This window comes from Bos taurus, chromosome 21 (assembly GCF_002263795.3).
Source record: "Bos taurus isolate L1 Dominette 01449 registration number 42190680 breed Hereford chromosome 21, ARS-UCD2.0, whole genome shotgun sequence".
NCBI lineage: Eukaryota > Metazoa > Chordata > Mammalia > Artiodactyla > Bovidae > Bos > Bos taurus.
In genome coordinates, this window is record NC_037348.1 from 33,697,102 (window position 1) to 33,721,338 (window position 24,237).

General features: G+C 48.5%; 1 protein-coding gene across 2 annotated transcripts; it reads right to left on the reverse strand.

The window, feature by feature from the left end:
• Nucleotides 1-197: 197 nt before the first annotated feature.
• On the reverse strand, nt 198-21,375 carry SCAMP5 (secretory carrier membrane protein 5). Of its 2 annotated transcripts, none has more exons than NM_001166565.1 (7): nt 21,248-21,375; nt 8,594-8,648; nt 7,713-7,841; nt 5,108-5,264; nt 3,946-4,047; nt 3,405-3,522; nt 198-3,147 (listed from the first exon to the last, which is right to left on the reverse strand). In NM_001166565.1, exons 2-7 carry the CDS (start codon nt 8,598-8,600, stop codon nt 2,953-2,955), a joined length of 708 nt encoding a protein of 235 aa, NP_001160037.1. In that variant the 5' UTR covers nt 8,601-8,648; nt 21,248-21,375; the 3' UTR covers nt 198-2,952. The 2 variants fall into 2 exon arrangements, with proteins under 2 accessions (NP_001160037.1, XP_059734969.1); XM_059878986.1 differs by lacking the exon at nt 21,248-21,375 and adding an exon at nt 20,384-20,404 and having other exon boundaries at nt 199-3,147.
• Between the last annotated feature and the right edge of the window lie 2,862 nt (nt 21,376-24,237).

Here is a 24,237-nt window from a genome sequence, read left to right on the forward strand (position 1 = left end):
CAGAACTCCTAACAGGCAGAAGGACTCTAGCAATTCCAAGGCTGCCTCAGAGAAAGAACTACACAGAAGTGGGTGACTTTTGACCTCTGGGAACGACAGGCGACAGGCCCGCTGGGCCCACCCTACTTCCATGCCCCACAGCCCACGGTGCGGCTCCTGTACACAGGCCCTCATGAAGACACGTGACACAGCAGGGCACAGAGGGCCAAACGTTCCTCTTTATTATGGTTCACTCAGTTACCACAGACAGACAGGTCGGCTCAGGCAGGTCAGCTGCCAGTTGGAGAATGGTCTGTGTTTCCCAGAAACAAGGAGGGGCAGTGGGCACCAGCAGAGTACAAAAGCAGGTTACTGGCCAAAGACCTGAGGATTCGCAGAACTGACCTCAGCCTTCCTGCACCCCACCCTCAAGCCAGACCATCCAGCAGAGATGAACCTGTGCCCAGCCCCCACTTCTAGTTCAGTTCCCTCCCCAGGAAAGTGCATAGATGCCTGGAGATGCAGCATCCCAGGGCCTGGACAACCTGGGCCACGTGCGGGTATAGCAGGTCTTCCAAGGGCAGAGCCAGGGCATGGCCATCCAGGTCTGAGCCAGAAAAGAGCAAAGGCGGGTAGGACAGGAAGCTGACGGGAGGGAGCATCCAGCAGGTCAAGGACGCTGTGCTGGCAGCGAGACCGCAGGCCTCCCGGAGCTACCAAAGAGGAAGAGGAAGGGGGCCAGAGGTCTGGGCGGGGAGAGAGGGAAGGGAAGAACCTAGACCTAGGGTCTCTTTTCGAGTACTAGGGGCTGTGACAACTGCTTTCCAGAGAGAAAGTGGTAGAGAAGAGAGTCAATCACACTCTGGCCCAAGCCTAAGGGGCCATCAGGAAGATAACTCCCAGAGGCCCTGGTTCCCCTTATAGGAAAATAAAGTACCTGGAGCTCAAAGCTCAGATGGCACTTGGAAATCCAGGTGCTGGGTTCTAAGCTGGAGCCACTCAGAGTGGCCAGGTGGAGTTTGGTTTTTCAAGCCAAACTGCCCAGGTGGGAGGTGGGGGCGATGAGTGAGAAATGGGCAGCTGCTCCATGGCTAAGAACCCACTCCTCTTCAGGCCTCCAAGAGAGCCAGGACCTCTACCAACAACATTCTCACAATGCCTGGGACACAACAGGCCCACAGGCCTCTATCACTGTCCTGGGAAGGAAAGGGGGTTCTAATGGGGGTGAGGAAGGGCCAAGAATCAAGTCCAGTAGACAGAGGGGAGCAAGTAATCTCAATATGATAAAAAACAGGAGCCAGAGAACCTCCCCTCCCACCCCACCTAACCTGAAACCACATTCCAGCTATTGTGCTTGCACACAGGGTTGGGCCTGTGCTTCTTCCTAGACCTTGAGTTCAAGTGCCCAGAACCGCCCTATGCCCAAGAGCAAGCTGGGGGGGTGGGTCAGGGGGGATGCATGATCCCCTCTCAGTTGGTTCTGCCTACCTTCTCTTCTGAGAAGACTCATCCCTCCAGGACCAGTCCTCTGAGCCTATCCCTTCCATCAGACCCAAACAGAACAGCTATTGCTCCCAGGAATCCAGTGGTCATTCAGAGACACCCAGCACCTGCCCAGTGGGCTTGAGTCAGTCAGACATCGCTCGGAGACCAGTAATTATTTATAGATCCTTTGTTCCAGCTGCACCTTGGGCTTGCCAGGTGGTGCTAGTGGTAAAGAACCCCCTGCCAACGCAGGAGACCTGAGTCAGGAAGATCCCCTGGAGGAGGAAATGGCTACCCGCTCCAGTATTCTTGCCTGGAGAATCCCATGGACAGAGGAGCCTGGTGGGCTACAGTCCATAAGGTCACAAAGAGTCGGACATGACTGAAGCGACTTAGCAAGCACACAGCTGCACCTTTACACCTGAAAACTGCCCAGACACCACCCAGCCCTTCAGGAAAGGCAGTGCAATCTGCCCCTGTAGATGGCAGACATCACCTAGCACACAGTAGGGGTAGGGCAGGAGAATCAGGCCACAGCAGCTGCGAGTGTAGGGAGGGACACAGGCAGAGGGGCTCGAGGGGGCTCTGGGAAGTAAAGGAGGAGAAGGCAAGGCAGGGAAGAAAGGACCCTGCCTTACATTTCCATCCCCTGTGGGTCAGGTACCCAGGAGGTCTCCACATCTCTGGCTGTGTGCCCTCCCACATCAGGGCTCAGGCTCAGCTCCCCTGTCCTCTGTCTGCTTCCTGGATCTGAGAATGGGCTTCAGTCTCAGGAGCAGATACAAGTGGGACCCTCAGCCTGGAGGAAGACAAAGAAACGCCACATGGGGAGGAAAGGAGCCCTGGGGAGGCCAAGAGACCACAGGAAGCGGGAAGAGAGACAGCAGGAAGAGAGAAATGGAGGAGGAGATTGTGGGAGGTGGGAGGGGAGGGCAAAGACCCAGATCCAAAGGAGCAAGGGAAGATTCCCTGCAGGTCTCCACCCTCCCCACCAACATCCCCAGGAGTGCTAAATACTGCTGCTTCCCAGGAAGACCAAAACTGGAAACAGTTTCAGCTCATAACCTTGGGAGGGGGCCAGGCTCTCTGCTATGCCTCCCCTGCCCCATGAGGGGTCCCAGGGCCGAGGTCAGACGGAGCAGCCTGATGGGAGGGTGGAGGGCTGGTTTAGTTCTAAACGTACATCTAGCACCACAACAACAGAGACCTCCACTGCACACTATTCACAAGGGGACACAGACACTACTACCGCCGCACGGGACAGCTCCAAGTGCAGCCCACAGCGCTCAGGGTGCTGGGAGCAGAGTCCAGAGGGTGTGGGGGAGGGGGGCACATATACGTATATATATATATATAACTCTGATTCTTTGTACAAAGTGGGGGAGGAGAAAAAGGGAAGGGGGAACCCTGCTTGGTCACCACAACAGACCCTGTGGTTTGAGCCCCCACCCCACCGGCCCCCAGCCAGCTCCCGGTCGGTTGGCTGGTTCACATCTCATTGGAGTATGTGTAGTTGGGGGTGGCAGAATACTGAGTCTGCGGCTGATTCATGGCGCCCTGTGCGGCCCCCATGGCTGCATTCTGGGCCGCCTGCTGCACGTGCGGGTTCTTCCATGCTCCCGTGGTCCACTCCTCCTGAGCTTTGCTGAAACTCCCCCCGCTGCCCCGGTAGAATTTATGGACCTGTAGGGGGAGGAGCACAAGGAAGGGTTAATCAAGGGGAAGAGGCAGCCCGTCCAGAAAAGACGTGGGAGCCAGAGGTAAGCCACCATAAAAGCCAGTCCCCGCTCCGACCCGTGCCCTGGGAGCAAAGTCCATCGAGCCATCCCAGAGTGAGTCCCTGGGAAGACCACTGGGTCTTTCTGTAACTTGGAAGAAGGGTCGTTACAGATCACGGTCCCTCCCAACACCACCCTGTAGCTCCAGAGGCGGCCACATACCATGCTGAGGGCAATGAAGGAAAAGACGGCCATGACCGTGAACAGGACGGTGGGGATGAGCATCACCACTGCTGAGCCAATGTTCGTCCCGAAGAAGGAGATGGTGGCGATCCAGCCGCTGCAGAGACAGGCCAGCTGTGGGGCTGCCTGGCACAGTGACGGGCACCCAGGAGCCGCCCCACTAGAGTAAGGGACCTTCTCATTGCCACAGAGAGAGACCATATCAATGGATGGACAGGGCCTGTGTCAGTGCTTTAGGAAGAACCCTTGGCTCAGGAAACAAGCTTCTCAGAGCATAAGGCTTCCTTCTCTTGGGTTATCTCATGATGCTTGATATCCCTCATCACCCCTAAAAACCACTGCCTTATTCTCCTCTGATGCTATGCTGTATCTACTAAGTTATCCTGAATCCCTTCACACTTCCAATAACTCATGGTGTTCCCACAGGCCAGGCAGCTTAGCCCACAGAAGTAAGCAAAGGACCCACCCCAGTTGCCGCCCAGCTAGCCCTGGGTCAGTCCCAGACACCCTGGTCTCTTACCAGACACCCCAGCCTGGGATGCCCACGGCCTGGATGATGCTAATGACCAGCTGGGCCATGAAGGTGAAGAAGAATGCCATGAAGCTAAAGGAGCTGTCGGTCCTGCAACAGAGGAGACATCTCCTGTCACCTGGGTGGAGGGACACGGCTTCCCTGCCTTCGAGACTTCCAAGTCCTTCCAAGTGTAGGTGAGTACTCAGTGGATCTTAGTTAAGGGGTCAAAATGGGACGCCATTCACCCATGGATCTTTGTAAGTTTCCATGTGTTGGACCTGTGTGTACCACACTGCACAGGGAGAGATCGCCTCATGAATGGACCACTCACTGGTACATGGATGGCTGGCACAGAAATAGATGGGTCTGTTGTGGCAGGAATAAACAGCCCATGTCAAAGGGTTGGACAACCCTACTGGCTCCAAGACATCAAGCTCCAGGGGTACATGAGGGGAGGGCCCCACAAGATAGAAAGTGCTGTTGGCACAATAATGGACACATGACTGGCACCAAGATTATAACCTAACTGGCACATAAACGGATGGATCCAATTGGCAAACATTAATATTAGAGGCCCAATTGGCACTGAGAGGGATAATCCATTGGCACAAAGATTGAAAATCCCACTTGACACAAGGCAGACACCCACTGGCACTAAGAGAGTTAGCCCTACTGATACATGGATGGGTAGTCCCTTTGGCACAGAGTTGGATGCCCTCGTTAGCACAAAAACAGTGTCAGTGGCACATGGATGGCTTGTCCCACTGGCATGTGGGTAGATGGTCTAGTTGGCACCAAATTAGCCAGCCCCATGGGTACCGGCATGGGCAGCTAAACCAAGACAGATAGCCCCACTGGCAAAATTTGTCATGCAGCTAGTTGCCTGGGGAAGGGAAAACAAGAATAAGTCTGGTCTCTATGTTGTCCCACCCAAGGGTAGAGTGAAGAAGGAAGGACCTAAGAGGAAGGCTCTGACTCCCAGCCCTCTCACTCCAGCCTAGAGTTCCCAGGAAGCCTAAATCCTACCTGGCAGTCTGAGCTGAGGATAAAGGGAAAGTGAGCTTGGGGGACAGCAAAAAAAAAAAAAAGAGAAAAATATGTAGAGAAGAGACAGGGGAGATGGACAAAGATACAGGGTTAGGAGCTGGGTTCAGCACCCGTCACTTACTTGAAGGCCTTGTAAATGGGCCGAAACCAGCAGACGTAGGAGCAGGGTGTGAAGAGGATGAGCCAGAGAAAGGCGAGGCCAAAGTTGGTGGCTCCCCCGCCTCCGATCAGCCACGCGAGACAGCCCACCAGGTTCACGGCCAGCGTGACGCTATTCACTGCAGACCCAGGAGCATGTACACAGACACCAGACGGACAGCAGACACGCACAGACACCAAGGCCCACGCAGAACACACAAGCACCACACACAGACATACCCATAACTCAGCACAGACCCACAATCGGACACAGGCAGACAGCCCAAGCCCAGAAAGATAGAGACATACACAAACACACATGCAAACCACATTTACACAGGTGCGCACCCACAAGTCACAGCAGCCAATACACACACAGAGATACATAAGATGCACACATAACACACACACACAGAGGGTATAGACTGTAAGAAAGATAACTGGGAGCTCAGCCCAGCCCCCCACACACACCCCCGTTCCTGGGGATCTGAGAACTCCAGAGAACAAAGAGTCTCCCCCGATCAGGAACTCAGAGTCTCAGCCTAGCAAGTCCTGTTGAAGAGCCCCAAAGCCTCAACCTGAGAGAAATGCTCTTCTTATAAGTATAGCCGCAGCCCCTGGCCTTCCCAGACCCACAGCAATCACCAAGCCCATGGCACAGGAAACCCATCTTCCATCTTGTCTTGCAAGGTAGGGCATGAAAAGGGGAAAGGAAAAGGAAACGTCTCTTTACGTCGTCATACCATCCACCCCACACTTATATAGGGCAGGCAGCAATGGCTGGGATCTCAGTCTTTCTTTAACCCTATTACACCACCTCCTCCAAGAAGTCTTCTTTCACTGCTGCAGTCTTATTCACCTCCCATCCCTCTGACCTCCTAACAACTTGGGTGCTCTCATGTTTCCCAAAGGACAAATCCCAGCCCATCAACCAAACTAGAGGTTCCCCAAGAGTGAGACCCAGGTTCCTTCTCTTCCATGCTTACATACTCTATAACTGAACCTCTGAATCACTGTATCCCTGAGTTACAGCCAGTAGGGACCTCAAGTCTCCTCATCTGATGCTTGCACTAACACACACCCAGCTCATTGGACATAAGGGTACTTGCTCCCTTCCTCCAATGTTGTTAGCCCAAGTCCCTTTAAGGCTCCACAAAGACTTGCTGAACAAGGACTCCCCTGGTGGTCCAGTGGTTAAGACTCCACCTTCCAACGCAAGGGACAGAGGTTCAATTCCTGGCCAGGAAACTAAGATCCCACGTGCCACAGGGCAACTACTGAGCCCATGCTCTCTAGAGCCCATGCTCCACAACGAGAAGCCCTTACACCCAAACTGGGGAAAAAAAGCCCCCACATGCCGCAGACCCCTCACGCCACAGCGAAGATCCAGCACAGCCAAAAATAAAATAAATTAAAAAAAAAAAAAAAAAACACTTGCTGAATAAACAAAGGAAGGCAGGCTTAATCTTGGCCTCAAACAGCCAGGCATCTATGGGCTTGGCTTTTGAATAGAACTCTTTAAGCATCTCAAGGGTTATATACATTTCCTTGGGAACAAAGCATCTGGCCAGCACCTAGTAAGGACTTAGGAAGATATTTATAGCCCTTAAATCCAGCTTCTGGATGAGATCTTCTCAGGGGCAGAGTTCCCAGAGCCTAGGGCCACCGCTCCCCAAGTCTGGCCTGACAATACTGTCACATGAGAGGTACACCCCTCTCAGGGCCCCTCACAATGAGGGTAAGCATTTCTTTCTGTGAGTTTCAGCTGTGTTTCCTCATCCCTATTTATTACCACCAGATTTCCTGGAATCATGGTGTTCTCACTGATTTTATTTGCTCTTTACATAGAACAGTCATTAACCTGTTTTTATTTTGTTTTGTTTTCAGTTTTAGTTTTTTTTTTCACCCTGTTTTTCTGTTGGTTTACATCTCTCTTCACAGTCCCATCTCTCTCCAGCTCATTTGATCTAGTACCCTTGTCGTAATTATTCTAACATCACAGGCCATCAGAAACTGGAGCCTTTAACTCAACCTCAAAACCTTAGAACATGAGAACTCGAGCTCTTAACACAGACCCACATGGAGGCACGGCGATCACTGAGCCAGTACCGTTTTCCTACAAATGAGGAAGCTGCCTCTTGGGAAGTCGAGTGACCAGCCCAGCCTGGTCACTATATCCCAACTGAACATTCTTTTGGAGCAATCTTCCAGCGAAAGCAAGAAAAACGAGGCTTTGAGGGGAGGAGTCCTCTCCAAATCCAGACACCTGAGGTAATCACCAGAGGTTCCCTGGAAAACCACTCCCATGAGAAGATAAATGAACTGCAATGCAGGCAGAGACTCCTCACACGCACCTGGCTGCTCTGTGACGGGGGCATGAGGAGAGGCTAGATGGGAAGTGAGGGAAACTGAGGCCTAGCTGGGGAGTTGGCCCAGGAGAGGAGCCTGCAGGAGTCAGGCAGGGACAGATGCTGCAGGTGAGGCTGAAGGACCCAGGCCTGGGGGCACCCCATCCCCGTGCCCAGCACCCGCCAGCACCCGCTCCCCCGCTCCCCAGCTCTGGAACACCCCCACCCCACAGCACTCACGCATCCAGAGGTAGTAGAGGCGCTTGGTCATGCTGAGATGCTGAGGAGGGATGTCAGCCTCAAAGTCTTGGTAGAAACATGGCTTTAGCGGGATGAATTTGGGCAGTGGTGGGAAGTTGTTCACTTTCTCTGCGGGTGAGGCACATTCCACAGTTTCGCCCTGAATACTCCCCTCCCCAGTGACCTGATATGATCGCTCTCCCCCTGGCCTGGGCGGCCCTCTTGGCCCCTGTGGCCACAGGCCACTTCACCATCCCTACCAGCTCTCCTGCTGCCTCAGGTCTCCAGAGTGGCCCTGAGGCAGCACCACTGTCAGAAGAATAAAAACAGTAAACACCGTCCATCAGGCGTGGACACCGGGTCAAGGGTAGTTCTGGGCAGAAGCAGCAGGATGGTAAGTCTGGAGATGTGGGTTCCAGCCTCCACTCCAAGAATCAGTCATTACCCCTCTCTCCAGACCTCCGTTTACCCAGTGGGATGGGGGTCAAACTAGATAGACCCTACAGGTCTCTCCAGTTCTGAGCCTTTAGAAACCAGACAACCCAGAAACCAGAAGGAAAAGGTCTCAGAGTATTAGAGAGTAATGGTGACAGAAAGGATGGGGACTGAGCTCTCCATGTCACTCATCGGTCAGATGGACAGGAGGGCCAGGGAGTCAGGATGGGCTATCTCTGGTCGCCAGGTTCAGAGGTCTGACAGACAGCTAGACAGTGAGGGTCTTTGATAGATAAGTCTCGGTGGGGGACCAGGGGAAACCCAGGGGCAAGAGGACCGAAAGAATCTGATCTTCAAAAACTACGGGGTATAAACGGCCCAGGAAAAGGGCCACCCACCCTATGTCACTGTCCCGTCCTACCCATGTGGATCCACCCTCCCCTTACCTGACATGATGGCACCCGCTGGCCCAGCGGCCTGTCCACGCTTCTTTGTCTCGAACTGGAAGGAAAGAAGAGTCAGCGAAGGTTGAGGATCATGGCTCACCCAGCCAAGTACTTCTTTCAGCCCCAGCTGGGCTGGAAACTCCCCGGAGCAGGACCCGTCTTACAGAACCACCGTTCCACCAGCTCTACCCTTCCAAGGACTCCTGCCCTTGACCTCCAGGCATAAAATCTATTTTCGGAAAATCCAAGGAGAGGGTGGCAAAGGAACCTGGGAGGCCACCTCAAGCAGGTGCAAGTCAAGTGACAGAGAAAGCTTGAGGAAATTCTATTCTTGACCTTGAACACGGCAGAGCCCTGGCCCCAGTCACAGGCTGGGCTCCCCTCCCCCTGCCTTTGTCTCGAGTCATTCATTCACTTCTTGAGCATTTATAACCTGCCAGGCACTGGGGAGACAGCATGAAGAAGTGGTCCCTGCTGTTGGCATGAAACAGTCAATAACCTCGGCCGTGAACAGTATAAAAGAGAAGGATGGCTATGAAAACACACACAGCATATATTAGGTGATCTGGTCTGGGGAGTCAGGAAAGCCGTAAGCGGAGACCTGAAGAATACACAGGAGTTGCCTGAGGCAGGGCAGCCTCTTGCGCAGGGGGGAAAGCTTGCACAGATCCTGATGTGGGAAAGAGCTTCATGCTTCTGAATAAGGGAAAGAAAGCCACTGTGGCCAGAGCAGAGAGTACGTGGAGAGGGAGCAGGAATGGAGGTGGGCAGGGTGGGATTCTTGAGGCACTTAGGAGGCCAATTAGAAGGGGCTCCAAGGTGGCTCTGGGTGTGGGGGGAGGGAGGCCCTCATGAAGACTCTCTGCCAGCTTAAACCACTGAGCAAACGGTGGGCTGTTTACTGAGAGCCCCGTCATGAGAAGAGGTGCAGGGCTCCAGGGAAGAAGAGAAGCTTCATCGTGAACATACAGAGTCTGAGGTGCTGTGAGAACCTCCAGACAAGACAAAGCCTTGTAGGCTTTGGGAATATCTGGGTCACAAGCTTAGCAGGAGGCCTGTGCTGAGATAGACATCAGGTAATGGTTGGTGAGTGAAGGTTAAGGAAGCAAATGAGAGCATTTTACCAGAACTTTGATAGATAAATACAGATATACTGAAAAACAGAAAATGGTCTATGGCCAAGCACTAAGGCAATGCAGCATCAAAATTTGGGCAGAGGGACTTCCCTGGTGGTCCCAGTGGCTCAGACTCCACGCTCTCAATGCAGGGTGTCTGGGTTCGATCCCTGGTCAAGGAACTAGATCTCACATGCCGCAACTAAGAGTTCTCTCTAAAAGATGCCACAGACTGCAAGGAAGACTGTAGATCCTCATGCTGCAACTAAGACTCAGCGCAGCCAAATAAATAGATAAATAGAAATAGTAAAAAGAAAAAACAAAGTGGGCAGAGATTTCTATAACGTTTAAATCAGGCGAAGCGAATCTATGGTGTTAGAAGTCAGGAGGGTAAAGGGAACACAAGCATCAGGAGTGCTGGTCGTGGTCGGTTCCTGGACCTGGGTGTTGCTGACACAGAGGTGTTGATTTTGTGAAAATCCCTCAAACATACGATTACAATGTGTGCACTTTTCTACCTGTTATACTTCAATTACGAGTTTGCTTTAAAAGAAAAACAAACCTTCCTAGAGTTCCAGTCAAATCCCTCTGGCTCTATTGAAGATTAGGCCATCACGATCTTTTGTGGTCCCTTTGCGATATGAAATCAAACACAGATGTAAAAACCTAACAACATCTACCACAAATGGAGAAGACAGGCGTGACAAAGACAAGCCTGAGGCGGTTCTTTTACGCTGCTGCATTAACTGTAACATTGTAATACCAAAAGATTGGAAACAATTGACATGTCTATCAACAGCAGACTGGTTAAATAAATGGTACTGGCTGTTTCTACACTGAGGAGGAAATGGCAGCCCATTCCAGTATTCTTACAAGGAAAATTCCATGGACAGCAGAGCTTAGCATGCTGCAGTCCATGGGGTCGCAAAGAGTTGGACATGACTGAGTGGCTGAGCATGCAGCCACCGTTATTTCTAAAAATACTGATATGGAGAGCTCCACAATTACAAGCAGTTGAAAAAATGCAATGCATAGAATAGTTTAGGCTACCTTTCATGTTGAAAAAAAATAAAGCAGGGGAGAGGAGAATAAAAGTATTTTTTGCTTTTGTCCCCAGAATCCTACTCTAGTTATTTACCCACAAATAAGAAACAACAAATACATGTTTTCAGGATGATGCTATTTTACAGTAGCAAAATGTTGGAAGCAACTGTTCGAATAAACTTTGTATATCATTCAATAGAGTAACATGTAGCTGTAAAAAAGAAGAAGATGGTATCTCTGAACTTCTATGGAATCATTTCCAGTATATACAGTTAAGTAGAAAAAGCAGGGGATTCTCTGGCAGCCCAGGGGTTAGGACTTGGCGCTTCTGCTGCAGGGGGGATGGGTTTAACCCCTGGTCAGGAAACTAAGATGCTGAGAAACAGACGCCAGGAGCCACAAGAAGTGGCCAAAAAAAAATAAAAAGCAGAGTACAAAGTATTGTAATTAGAATGCTACTTTTTATATAAAAGAAGGAGAAACAAGAACATGCATTTATAAGTTTGTTTCTGCAAGAGAAATACAGAAAGAATAAATAAGAAACGAATGAAATGGTCATCCAGATGATGGAAGGGCTAGGATGAGTAGTGAGATTTCTCAGCGTAAAGATTTTTACAGATTTTTTTACATACAATGTCTTACGTATTCAAAAACTTACACCCGAAAGAAATGAAAGTCTAATATTGAAATAAACACAGGGATTTTCCTGGTGGCCCAGTAGTTAAGACTCTGAGCTTCCACTGCTGAGGTCCCAGGTTCAGCTGGAACCCAGGACAGGGAACTAAGGTCCTGCATTCTGGGCGATATAGCCAAAATATATATATATTGGAGAGAACCACTAAAATTGAAATAAACAAAAACAAATTAAGCTATCTGTACAGCAAACTGATAACACAATCACACAGGAAAAGGAACTGGCCAAGTGGCTTGATCTCAGTACTCTGTGTTCACTTAAAAGGATCTATCTCAACAGCAAAAACAACTAGAAAGAAATCTAAAATCTTAGCAGGTTTACTGTTGGTGTTAGTGTGGCGACTGAAACTTTTCGTATGTACCGACCGTAGCAGAGAACACATGAGAGAATGTGTTTGTGTTGTTGGAACCTGGGTTCTCACTGTTAGATACGGAGACAGAATATGGAATATGGGAAGATAAGAAAGAGTCTTGTGATGCTGGATTTGAATTGGAGGCATCGATATGAACTCATGTCTTTAAAAATATGTGGTTGGTCCCAAGCCAGGACAAAGAAATACAACATCAGCCTAGAACATCTTGTGGTGCCAGAAATAAGCAGGAATTCAACTAATTAGTACATGTCAAAAGGACACCAATTTGAAGGGGCTACCAATCAGCCAAATTTGGGAGAATTCAGAGCATCAAAAATAATGACAGTAATATAACATGTTGAGTTTAAAAAATAATCCAAAGTGACACTCATTTTTTAAATGAAGGAGGAAGAAAGCAAGCTCTTCTTTGCAGAAGAATGCTAGCTATAAATGTAGGAGTAACAGAATTAGAAAATCTTCTCATTTTGCAATCATGAATGTCACAGCTGATTCACACAAGGATCCGCAATAGCTGCTAAGTCTTTCACTAGGTGAAAGATTGTTGGGGAAGAAGACAGTCGCAGAGTCTCAAAGATGACTTATTAATTACAAAGGAGAACAGGCACTTTTACTGTGAAGAAAGTTGGCAGACGCCATCTTCACCAGGTGATCAAACTCAAACTCACCAATAATGGGACAGACATTATGGCTTCCCAGTGTGATATACCAGGAGGGGCACAGCATCACCTATGTAGTATTCCTGCCCCCAAATATTTAGCTTGAATCTAGTCAAAAGAAACAAGCAGTCAAATCCAAGTTGTGGAGCATTCTATAAACTAAACTGGCCAGGACATTAAAAAATGCCAACATCTGGGACATCCCTGGTGATCCTGTGGTTAAGAATCCCTTTGCCAATGCATGGGACATGGTTCCCTGGTCTGGGAAGATCCCACAGGCTGTGGGGTAACTAAGCCCAGGCACCACAACCACTGAAACCCGTGCGCCTAGAGCCTGTGCACGGCAACAGGAGAAGACAAAGAGGAACACAGAGAGGAGCAGTACAACAAAGAGCAGCCTCCACTCCGCTCAACCAGAGAAGGTCTGCACGCAGCAAAGAACACCCAGCACAACCATAAACAAATAAATAAAAATTTTTAATGCCAACATCCTAAAAGATTAAAAAAAAAAAAAAAAAGATAAGGGATTCTCTAACCTAATGGAATCTAAAGCTATATGGCAACAAAAACTAAGTGTAAACCTTGATTGGATTCTGGTTCAAGGGGGAAACAATGGGATATCAAGAAACTTGAATAGAGACTCTAGATAGTAATATTTGGGTCTATATCACATTTCTTGGGTGTGATAGTGTTCTTGAGGTTATGCAGGAAAATGTCCTTTTTCTTAGGAAATATGTGCTCCAGTGCTTAGGGGTAAAGTGTTGTGATATCTGAATCTTCAAATAGTTCAAAAAATAAGGAATAATGAATAGATATAGACAGAATCAAAGCAATGTAGCAAATGTTAACAACTGGTGAATCTCAGCAAAGTTACATGAGTGTCCCTGTTTTATTCTTTCAACTTTAAAGTTTTCAAGATAAAAAGCTGGAGGAAAAATATGAATAATATGAGTTAGGGATGATAACACACTGAAAGAAAAGAATGTGAAAGTTCACTATAACACACAAAAGAAAGGGAGATGGGCAGGAAAAGTTCTAAGACAGAAGGAATGATGTAATTTTTTAAATCATCATTTTGTAACGCCTACGTAGAACTGACACAGGCAGGGATCATCAACAGCTGCTTAAACCGCTGGGTGAAAGATGGCTGGGGAAGAGGGGAAACACACAGTCTGAGTGTCACCCCCCCCCACCACCACCACCACGTTATTTATTAATCACAAGAGAGAAAAGTTACTTCTGTAATGAAAGGATCTGGCAGGCCAAGTGACCAAACTTCTCAAACTTGCCTGATTATGGGACAATAGGACATTATGTGCTTCCTGACATGACTCATAGAAGAACACAACATCACCTATGTAGTATTACTGCCAAAATGTTTAATCTGAAAATAATTATTATAAAAAAGAATCTGACATGTCCAGATTGTGGGAAATTCTCCCAGATAAATGTTAATGTCATGAAAGATAGAAATTGGTAGAGGGACTCAGAGAGGAGACTTGCAGGAGATTGCAACCAAGTGCAATGAGTGGTCCTGGATTTTTAAATCATAGCTATAAAGGACATTTTTAGGATGAGTAGAGAAATTTGAATACAGACTGAATAGAAGATATTACTGTTGCTGCTGCTACTGCTAAGTCGCTTCAGTCGTGTCCGACTCTGTGCGACCCCACAGACGGCAGCCCACCAGGCTCCCCCGTCTCTGGGATTCTCCAGGCAAGAACACTGGAGTGGGTTGCCATTTCCTTCTCCAATGGATGAAAGTGAAAAATGAAAGTGAAGTCACTCAGTCGTGTCTGACTCTTAGCGACCCCATGGACTGCAGCCCACCAGGCTCCTCCATCCATGGGATTTTCCAGGCAAGTAAGTGTTAAATTTCTTAGGTGCTGTGGTTACATACAATAATACTTTGGTTCTTAGAAGACACATGCTGAAGTATTTAGAAATATTATGTCTTGTCTGCTACTTATTTTCAAATCGTTCTGCAAAAAATGTCAGGAAATTTCCTGGAGGTCCACTGGTTAGAATTTATGGCAATCATTTCACAATATATACAAATATCATTATGCTGTACACCTGAAAGTAATATATGTCAATTACACTTCATAAAAATAGATAAATATTTTAAGTCAGGGAAAAAATATATAGTTGTATTTGGCTATATATACACAAAGAATCAAGAATCTCTAGTAGGACATCAATAAAAAATAATTGTGGTTCCTGGGGGACAGAGGAACTGCATAGACATGGGAGTAGACAGGAGGAATAATTTTTACTATGTATCTGTTTTTTTTTTTTTTTCTTCTATTTTTGGCCACACCATGAGGCATGCAGGATCTTCCAGACCAGGGATCAAACCTGTGCCCCCTGCAGTGGAAGCACGGTGTCTTAACCACTGGATGGCCAGGGAAATCCCATTTACTATGAATCTTTATACCATCAAATCCAAGACACCATCAACTTTTAGATCATTATATTATTTACCAAAAGAAAGAAAATAAAACCCACCAATTTATAATGATAAGATGCCAAAATTTCAAAGATACAGACATTAAAATGTTTTCAGAAATATCAAAGTGTTTATTTTAGAACTGATGAAATTCAGGACATCTTTTTGAATTATGAATCGTGTAAATGTATTACCTGTTTAAAAAAAAATAAATGAAAAGAAAAGTCAAGCAGAAAAGCTGGCAAAGAATGAGCAGGAGCAGTTGATGAGGCAGGAGGAAAACCAGGAGAGTGTGAAGTCTCCAAAGCCAGGAGTAGAGAGTGGACAAATGTGACAGATGCCACTGAGAGGTCCAGCATCAAAAGGCCTGGACTGAAAAATGTTCAGTTCGCTCAGCAGCAGCAAGTCACCTGTGACCCCAGCAAGAACTACTCTGGAGGTGGTAGGAGCTGGGCTGAGGGGTTGGGGGTGGTAGCAGCCAAACTATACATTAATAGTTGAACATGTAAGCTGAGAGCAGGTATAGACAACAATTTGAAGAAGCCTGCCTTGTTAGAAAACAGAAATAGGGTAATACCTGGGTAAGACAAGTAGTTCAAGGAGAGACTATGGCTCAAGGTTGTCTGTTTAGGATGTTAATAAGCTCGAGATGTGAAAGTTCCAGGGAAGAGTTGCAATTACAACAGAGACAGAACTTAATTAACAGAGCAAGCCCTTGAAACAGGGAGAAGCATGGGGTCCAGTGCAAGGAGATGGGGAGAAAAACATGATGCAAGCAGATGGGGGAGGTCTGAGGTCTTGGAAAGGACAGTGGGAGTCCCATATATCTGCTTCAATCTTCTCTGCAATATGGGAGGGAAGTTTGAGTCGAAAGGGAGGAGGTAAGAGTAGAGGATGTAACTAAGTCAGTGGGCAATTATAACACAGTCCGAGAAGTGCTCCACAAGAGCAAGTACACAAAGCTGTGAGAACCCAGAGGAGCACCTCCCTGGTCCATCCTGGAGGAGCCAGGGAGGGCTTCACAGAGGAGGTGATAGCAGAGCTGAATCCTGAAGGATAAATAAGAGTTGGCCAGGAAAAGAAAGAACCAGAAAAACATGTGCAAAGGGAAGGTCAGAACTATGGCATGGCAAGTTCAAGAAACAGAAAGCAGAGCACAGATAAAGCCTAAAGTGGAAGGAGTGAAAAAAAGGCAAAAATAGGGCCAAGAGATGGGAGGGGCCAGTCATCCTGGCCTTAAAGGCCATGAGCAGAATTTGAGCTTTATCCTGAGTCTTGGGAGAGACTGAAGGACTCTATTCTTCTTTTAAAAAAATATAACCTCAAAGTTTTTTTTAATAAAGTGAAATTATGTTGCTTTTTAGCAACATACATAAAAATATCTGCAAGTTAAAACAAATCAAAGTCCATAAAGGAGAAAACACAGGTTCTTCCAAAATCCACCTTCTCAGAGGTCACCCCTTTAACAGTCTGACCTTTAGGTTTCTGGTTTTTATGTATACATAAGCATATATGTGGAGAAGGAAATGGCAACCCACTCTAGTATTCTTGCCTGTCAAATCCCATGGACAGAGGAGCCTGGTGGGCTACAGCTCACGAGGTCGCAAAGAGTTGGACACAATTGAACACACACACACACACAAGCATATATGACAAAAATGAGGTCATTTTATACATGCTAGTTTATAACCACTCAACAATATCCCATGAAAATGTTTCACATCAATGAACACAGGTTATTTCAACCTTTTTAATGACTGGTCAACCAGTCATTAATGTCAACAATGTCCATGGCCACGGAGCAGTCAGTTGTGACATGGGCTGATTCGGGAAATTAGAAGGTCACAGCTTCAGGGAGTGGTGGAGCAGAGGGCAGTTGCCAAGAAATGAGGGAATATGAGGAGAGGAAGAGGGATACGTCTAGCAGACTAATTTTTTTTAAAACTCAGCTGAGACTTTAATATAACACAGGGAATATTAGTGTCAAGAATGAAATACCATGCATTAAAGGATTAATAGCCATCTCTTGACAGTGAGATTATATTATTGTCTTTCTTTTATCTTTATTTTCTAAAACGTCTACAACATCTTACATCACTTTTCTATATCTATATCACTATGCACAAAGTCATAGGTTTAAAGCAACAGCAGTTAGAGGAAGACATATAGTTAGATGGGTTTTTCCAGATAGGAGACTTGAGCACATTAATAAGCAGGGCAGACAGTATTGTTAAGGAAAAAGAGCGGAGATACTAAAGATACAGTAGAGGGGGAAACAGCTGACAGACACCGATATCTCAGGAGACAGGAAGGGCCGGCATCCATAGCACAGAGTGGGTGTATTAGACTAGGAGCCCTAGGATTCAAGAAGTAGAGAAACACAGGTATGGTTCCAACTTCCACTTACACCACTCAACTAACCCTCTACATGAGTAAAGAGGCTTTGGGATAATGGTCCAAGTTTGGACTTCTCTTCCCATGGAATAGGATGGACAGCTGATGGGAAGAGGAAAGTGATGATGGTCCCGAGAAGTGATGAAGGGACAGCTGAGGCTGGAGACCCTCCATGGAAGCAAAACGAGACTATCCTGGTATGTGACGGCCACCAGAAGTTTTCCACATTCTTAGTGTAGAGTCCAGAACTGGGAGGAATTGAGGGGGGGTGGTCTGCTCTGGGGTGGGACACACGGGCCAATGACATGGTCCCTGAGGGCAAGAGCTGGTTAAAATCCAGGACCATGAAGTCCAGGAAGGACATGGTAGGTGCCATGCTCGTGAGATAGAGAAAATGGAAGTGTCAGAGAACTTGAGGTCTCCTAGAGGTCCCAAGGCAGGTAAAACAGAAATTGGACTGTGGTCAGAGAACAATACTGGGGTTGAAGGTTTCAGAGGTGGCCACATGCCAGCGATGACCAGACTAGGTGTAGCCGGCAGAAGGAGCAGCTGAAGGAGGCATCACCTCGCATGAGACAATGGGCTGTGGAATGGGAGACTGCAGTCCAACACTAACGTCCTCCAGGAAAACAAAGAAGAGAGGCGGAGGGAGAGTGGGCAACAGCTAGATTGTAGAAGCCTCAAGGGAGGAGGCTGGAACCCTGGCTCCAACCTGACCCCCATCTGGTCCCAGGCTGCCTCCCAAAGGTGTTACAGAGAAGTCAGTGTAGCAAAGTACTGATGGTGGGAAAGCCAGCGCTCAGGGCCAGAGCACAGGGCAAGACTGCCTTGTTTGTAGACTGTTAGCCCAGAAAGAATTTAGGCATGGGAGGGCTACAGAAGGCTGAGGTCACAAGAATGGAAGGTTCCAGGATCCTCTGCTCTTCTGTCAGGGATTAGCCTTTATACTTGGGCAGGGCGAGAGGGGAGCAGCAATGACTGGCCTCTGCGAACCAAAGCTCCTAAACTGCAAAAGGAGAGAAATAGCAAGTCATTCCTCAACTGAGAGTCTTTCATAATGTTGGGAGACACTGGGAGTGCTACATATCCCCCTAAAGATGCAGGCCTAAGGGAACACTTCCTTAGTTATCAGTAAGATAGCAAATACTAACTGAATTTTGTTCAAAAGACAAACTATAATTTATTCCATTTCTAACTGTGAAGTTGAGGGGACAGAAGGTCCCACAGTAAAAAGAGTGAGGTCCATGCCAAAAAGAAGGGAGTCAAGTCTGGCCTCAGATCAGGACAGAGACCTGTGGTTTGTTCCAGGGCTCCCTACTCACCAGCATGAGCCCCATGCTTGGCATAGAAATGGTCATTTTCTTCCTGCCCACCCAGAGCTTATCTGCTAAGATGGAAGTTTCCCCCTCTGGCTCTACCTCTGGTCTCCTTACCCCACACCCAATCCCATATCCCCAGCCCTGATGTCCCAGAACCAAGACTCTTTCTCAGAAAACACTACTCTCCTGGCATTGCTCACACTGTCCTGTGATGACTCTCCAGTTGTTGAGTCACTAAGTTGTGTCTGACTCCTTGTGACCACATGGACTACAGCACTCCAGGCTTCCCTGTCCTTCACTATCTCCTGGAGTTCACTCAAACTCATGTCTACTGTGTCGGTGATGCCATCCAACCATCTCATCCTCTGTTGCCCCCTTCTCCTGCCCTTAATCTTTCCCAGCATCAGGGTTTGAATCTTTCTCAGAAAACACTACTCTTTTGGCATGGCTATCACTGTCCTGTGATGACTCTCCAGTAGCCCCTACTGATCTTGTGCCTGGCAGTCAAGGCCTTGTGTCAATCAGCTACAAAGCTCCCACCCACCACCTTCTGCTTCTCGTCCACACACTGACCCGCTTTCCAGCTTCATGCCGATCATATCGAGCCATCCATCTGCTTCCAGTGACCCTAAACCAGAGCCCTGCCAATTCCTCTCAGTCCTACCGTTTTTCTCATATCCCACCTCTTTTGGAAGCCCTTCTAGACATCCCTGCTGTGCATCCCACTATTTATATTCTGAACCAGTTATTGGGCAACAAATGCTCACTCATTCTCATCCAGTCTTTTTCTGGTTCCATCATGGATGGGGCTTCCAGAAGGGACTCAGCACAGAACAGAGCACAGAGAACAAGTCAATCACATTCTTGCTTAAGATGTGGACACAGAGCAAAGGAGCTTGGAACCTTCCATTCTTGTGACTTCAGCTTCCTGTAGCCCTCCCAAGCCCAGGGGTGGGAGTGGAGCAACAGACACCCTCCCCACAATCAGGCTAACCCCACAGTTTCATGAGCCCTGCTGTACCTCACTTCCTCCAGCAAACCTCAGAAACTCCAGGCTGTCAGCAAGAACAGAAGTGCAGCCTGCAGAGGAACAGCTCGGGGGATGGGGGCAGGGACAGGAAGAGGAAGGCAGAGGGAGAAGGGAGAAAAGGAAGAGGGAGAAAAACTGAGAGGGAAGCTCTAAACTAGAACACGCAGCTTCCTCAAGGGAGGTCAGTACTTAGTCCTATTATTTCATCCCAAGAGAAACGTGCTGGCAAAGAGATGCCCAGAGAGGGGAATCAATTTGTTCAAAGGTGGCCAGCCAGCCAGAGAAAAAGTTAAAAAAGGAACAGAGCCCAGGGCCCCTATCCAGAGCTCCTCTCCCAGGATCGTGCTAACTCTCCATGGCTTTGCTAGACCTAAGAAGACCCTCTTTCTGTGGCCCAGTGACCAGTTAGTCCTCTCTCAGCAACTCAGGCTCACCAAACCCAGATCAAATCTCAACTAGCAAGATCTGTGCAGCCCCAAACAAAATCTCCCTGCAAGAACCATTCCCCTCTTTCAGAGTCCTGCCCCTTGAAGACAGAACAGGTGGGGCATAGGCTACAAAATTTTCCAGACTTCCCCACCCCATGGGGATCAGTCACAAGGCTGGGCTCACAGGCCAGGCTTCCCAACAGCTATGCTTGGTTCCCCGCTCTGAGCCTTAGTCCAGGCCATTTCTGGAAGTGCCCTCCGTTACCTCTCTTCTCATCCAAATCTCACCTCTTCCAAGAGCAGGCTCTTGTTCACTGGCTCTTGTCTCCCTTTCTCCTTGTGCTCCTGGTGTCCACAGGAAAGTCTGCCTGGCCCTCCCTAAACCCCTCATCCTGGACTTGGGGCATTATGGGTTTGAATTGCCTGAAATGGCAAATTCTCTGTCCAAGACTCTACTTGCTTCCCCTAACCTCTAGATTGGGGGCCTCCAGAGGCAGGGACCGAGATGGGTTTCCAAGTATCTCCCCCCATCCTCGTGACCGAATCCTGTCAGCGTTACAATGAGCTCCATCTGGGCCCTCCACATACCACCCTGAAGCCCCGTTGGACCCCAGGCTCAAACCAGTGCACCCATCCCGAAAACCGGAGGTGGCTCAGACCAGTGGTCCAAAGGCCCGCTGCCTCGGTTAGGTGGGGGCTGGGGAACACAACTGCTCCTCCTGCAGGCGCCTCTTGTCAAGAAGGACCCCTAAAGAGGCCACAGTCACCCCGCCTCCAGGCGCCCCCCTCCCCGGCCGCGTGCGCCAGGAGGAGGGCCCCAGGAGGAGGACTGTTTGCTGGGAACGCCAGGTGGGCCTTGGGTTCCAGGTTCCAGAATCCAGGGGTCTGACGTCATCCAAGACCCGGGTTCCCTTTGCGGGAGCCGGGAATGGGGATGGTGAGGGCTGGTGGAGGCTTGGGGCACCTAAAGCATTCTTCCCCCGCCCTAACAGGGAAGGTCACCTCGACTCTCCACCTCTCCAGCTCGACCTACCCCCTGCATCCAAAGGTGAAGCGTAGCAGGTACAAAGCTGGAGATCGGGTGACCCTCTCTCCACCTGCGCCCAACCTCCCTGCAAGGCCCTTCTCTGGGCCCTTGGACCCGGGACTCACCCGCCGCTGTCGTTCGGCTGCAGAAAGGCCACCGCGCTGCGCTGCACCCAGCGATGCGGCTCGGAGCCGGCTGCGAGCCGCTCCGGGGCTGGAGGCGGGGTGCGCGCGCGCTCGCGCACGCGCGCGCCTCGGGCCAGTTCCTCGCGCGCCCGCGCCACCTCGGCCTGCAGCAGCTGTTCTCGCGAGATTCCCGAGCTTTCACTGGGCCGCGGCTTCTGCACTCGCGAGAAGAAAGGCCTGGCCGCCCCTTCACCTTGCGGGAGCTGTCCGAGGTGCTAAGTTCCGGACTCTGGGCCGGATCAGGTTGTGGGCAGGCACTACGCGGACAGGAGCAAGTCGAGAACGTCGAGGAAGAGATCCAGAAATGGGAGTCTGGTACCAACAATCAGAGCCTCGGCTTCCAAATCTGTAAACTGGGAGAATAACCTCCCATGCCAGTTCCAGGAGCCTCTGGGTGTACCAGAAAGGAAGAGGGAGAGGGAGCTTCATAAGCAGGAGACTGATGAAAGTCCTTCGGATCTACAGGGCCAAAGTGACAGAGAGGGGATAGAGGGTGGAAAATTAGAGATGAAATATAAAGAGTCAGAAATGAGACATAGACAAGGAAACACAAATCCAAAAAACCAGACATAGAAAGACAAGAGAGCAGAGCCATGAACATAAAGTCATAGAAACACGAAGAACAGAGTCATGGAGAGATTAAGATTTGGAGAGAAAAAAAGACAAGGAAAGATGAAGAAGAGAGCATGATGAAGTGAGAAAGAAATAAGAAACAGACAAGCTACATAGAAGAATAGAAAGGGAGAGGCTTATAAAGAAAAAACAGAAAAAGAAAGAGTGAAAAAGAGAAAGGGAGAGAGAGAAAATAAGAAAGAGACTATGGGTTTCCCTGGTGGTCCAGTGGTTAAGACTCTGTTCTCCCAATGCAGGGGGCCCGGGCTTGATCCCTGGTTAGGTAACTAGATCCCCCATGCTGAGACTAAGACCTGGTACAGCCAAATAAATAAATATTTAAAATACATATTTAAAAAAAAAGAGGCTGATATGCAGAGATGAACACTGAAAGTGAGTAGAGACTAGGGTAAATGTTTTAAAGCCCAGAATCAATGAGAGTTGCCAGAGACCCACTTGGAGAGATGAGGCTGGGAGTAAAAGACAGACAGGCTTTCATTGTGAGTGATGTTTTCATATGTAAACCTCTTGTGGGATATCTACAATCAGGACCACCCTCTATGCCACCAGCCAATAAATAGCTCCTGCCCTTCATGGTGCCCTCCACCCACACCATCCTGGGCCTAGAAGGGGGCCTCAGTGGGTGGGAGACACTGTGGGGATTCTTTGCCCAGAATAAGGGCCCATTGTATGGTCTCAGCCTGCTGGGAGTGGAGCCTCACTCCCACAGCTGGGTTAGAAAAGGAGTGGGAGTGAAGAAAGGCAGACAGGAGTTAGTGCAGGAGAGGCAAGAAAAGGGAGGGAGCTTCAGAGGCTATGGAGTCTTGAGCAGGAAGCATGATCTATGCAGGACAGAGGAGTCATGGGCTACAGAGCAAGACAAGAAGATTCTGCTTTTGATCCTGTCCCTGGTTCACTCTCATAATCACTGCCCTCTATCTTGCCATAAGACAAGCTTTAACTGATTTACAGAGTTATGAGAGTACCCAATGAAATGATGAATGTGACCCTGAGGAGGTTATCAAGCGTGGCTCCTACAGAGGAGATGTTGGGAGTCCATGTGGGCCTTAGGAAATATATATGGGTTCACATGAACCTCCAGGAGAGGGGTCTGAGGTTGAGCTGAAATCTACAGTGGAGATGTTTGGGATCCATGTGGAATTTACAGGAGATATCTCATGATCCATGTGGATCCTGCTGCTGCTGCTGCTGCTAAGTCGCTTCAGTCGTGTCCAACTCTGTGCGACCCCACAGACAGCAGCCCACCAGGCTCCCCCGTCCCTGGGATTCTCCAGGCAAGAACACTGGAGTGGGTTGCCATTTCCTTCTCCAATGCATGAAAGTGAAAAGTGAAAGTGAACTCGCTCAGTCGTGTCCGACTCTTCAAGACCCCATGGACTGCAGCCCACCAGGCTCCTTCATCCATAGGATTTTCCAGGCAAGAGTACTGGAGTGGGGTGCCATCACCTTCTCCACATGTGGATCCTACAGGAGAATTATTTGGGTTCCTATCTGATAGCCATAAATGACCTTTCCCCAATCAAGAGAATTAGAAGGATCTCTTATTTGGCTAAAAACTGAGGCAGGAAAAGTCCCCAGGTCCAAAATCAGAAGCCCATCTTTGTCCCAGTAGATTGTACCTTCAGAATCTGGATAAATAGAAGGAAACAGTGTTTCATGAATTACAATCATTTAAACAAACTTAGGAAGCATCACTACGAACAAAGCTAGTGGAGGTGATGGAATTCCAGTTGAGCTATTTCAAATCCTGAAAGATGATGCTGTGAAAGTGCTGCACTCAATATGCCAGAAAATATGGAAAACTCAGCAGTGGCCACAGGACTGGAAAAGGTCAGTTTTAATTCTAATCCCAAAGAAAAGCAATGCCAAAGAATGCTCAAACTACTGCACAATTGCACTCATCTCACATGCTAGTAAAGTAATGCTCAAAATTCTCCAAGCTAGGCTTCAACAGCACATGAACAGTGAACTTCCAGATGTTCAAGCTAGATTTAGAAAAGGCAGAGGAACCAGAGATCAAATTGCCAACATCTGTTGGATCATCAAAAGAGCAAGAGAGTTTCAGAAAAACATCTATTTCTGCTTTATTGACTATGTTAAAGCATTTGACTGTGTGGATCACAACAAACTGGAAAATTCTGAAAGAGATGGGAATAGCAGATCAACTGACCTGCCTCTTGAGAAATCTGTATGCAGGTCAGGAAGCAACACTTAGAACTGGACATGGAACAACAGACTGGTTCCAAATAGGAAAAGGAGTACATCAAGGCTGTATATTGTCACCCTGCTTATTTAAC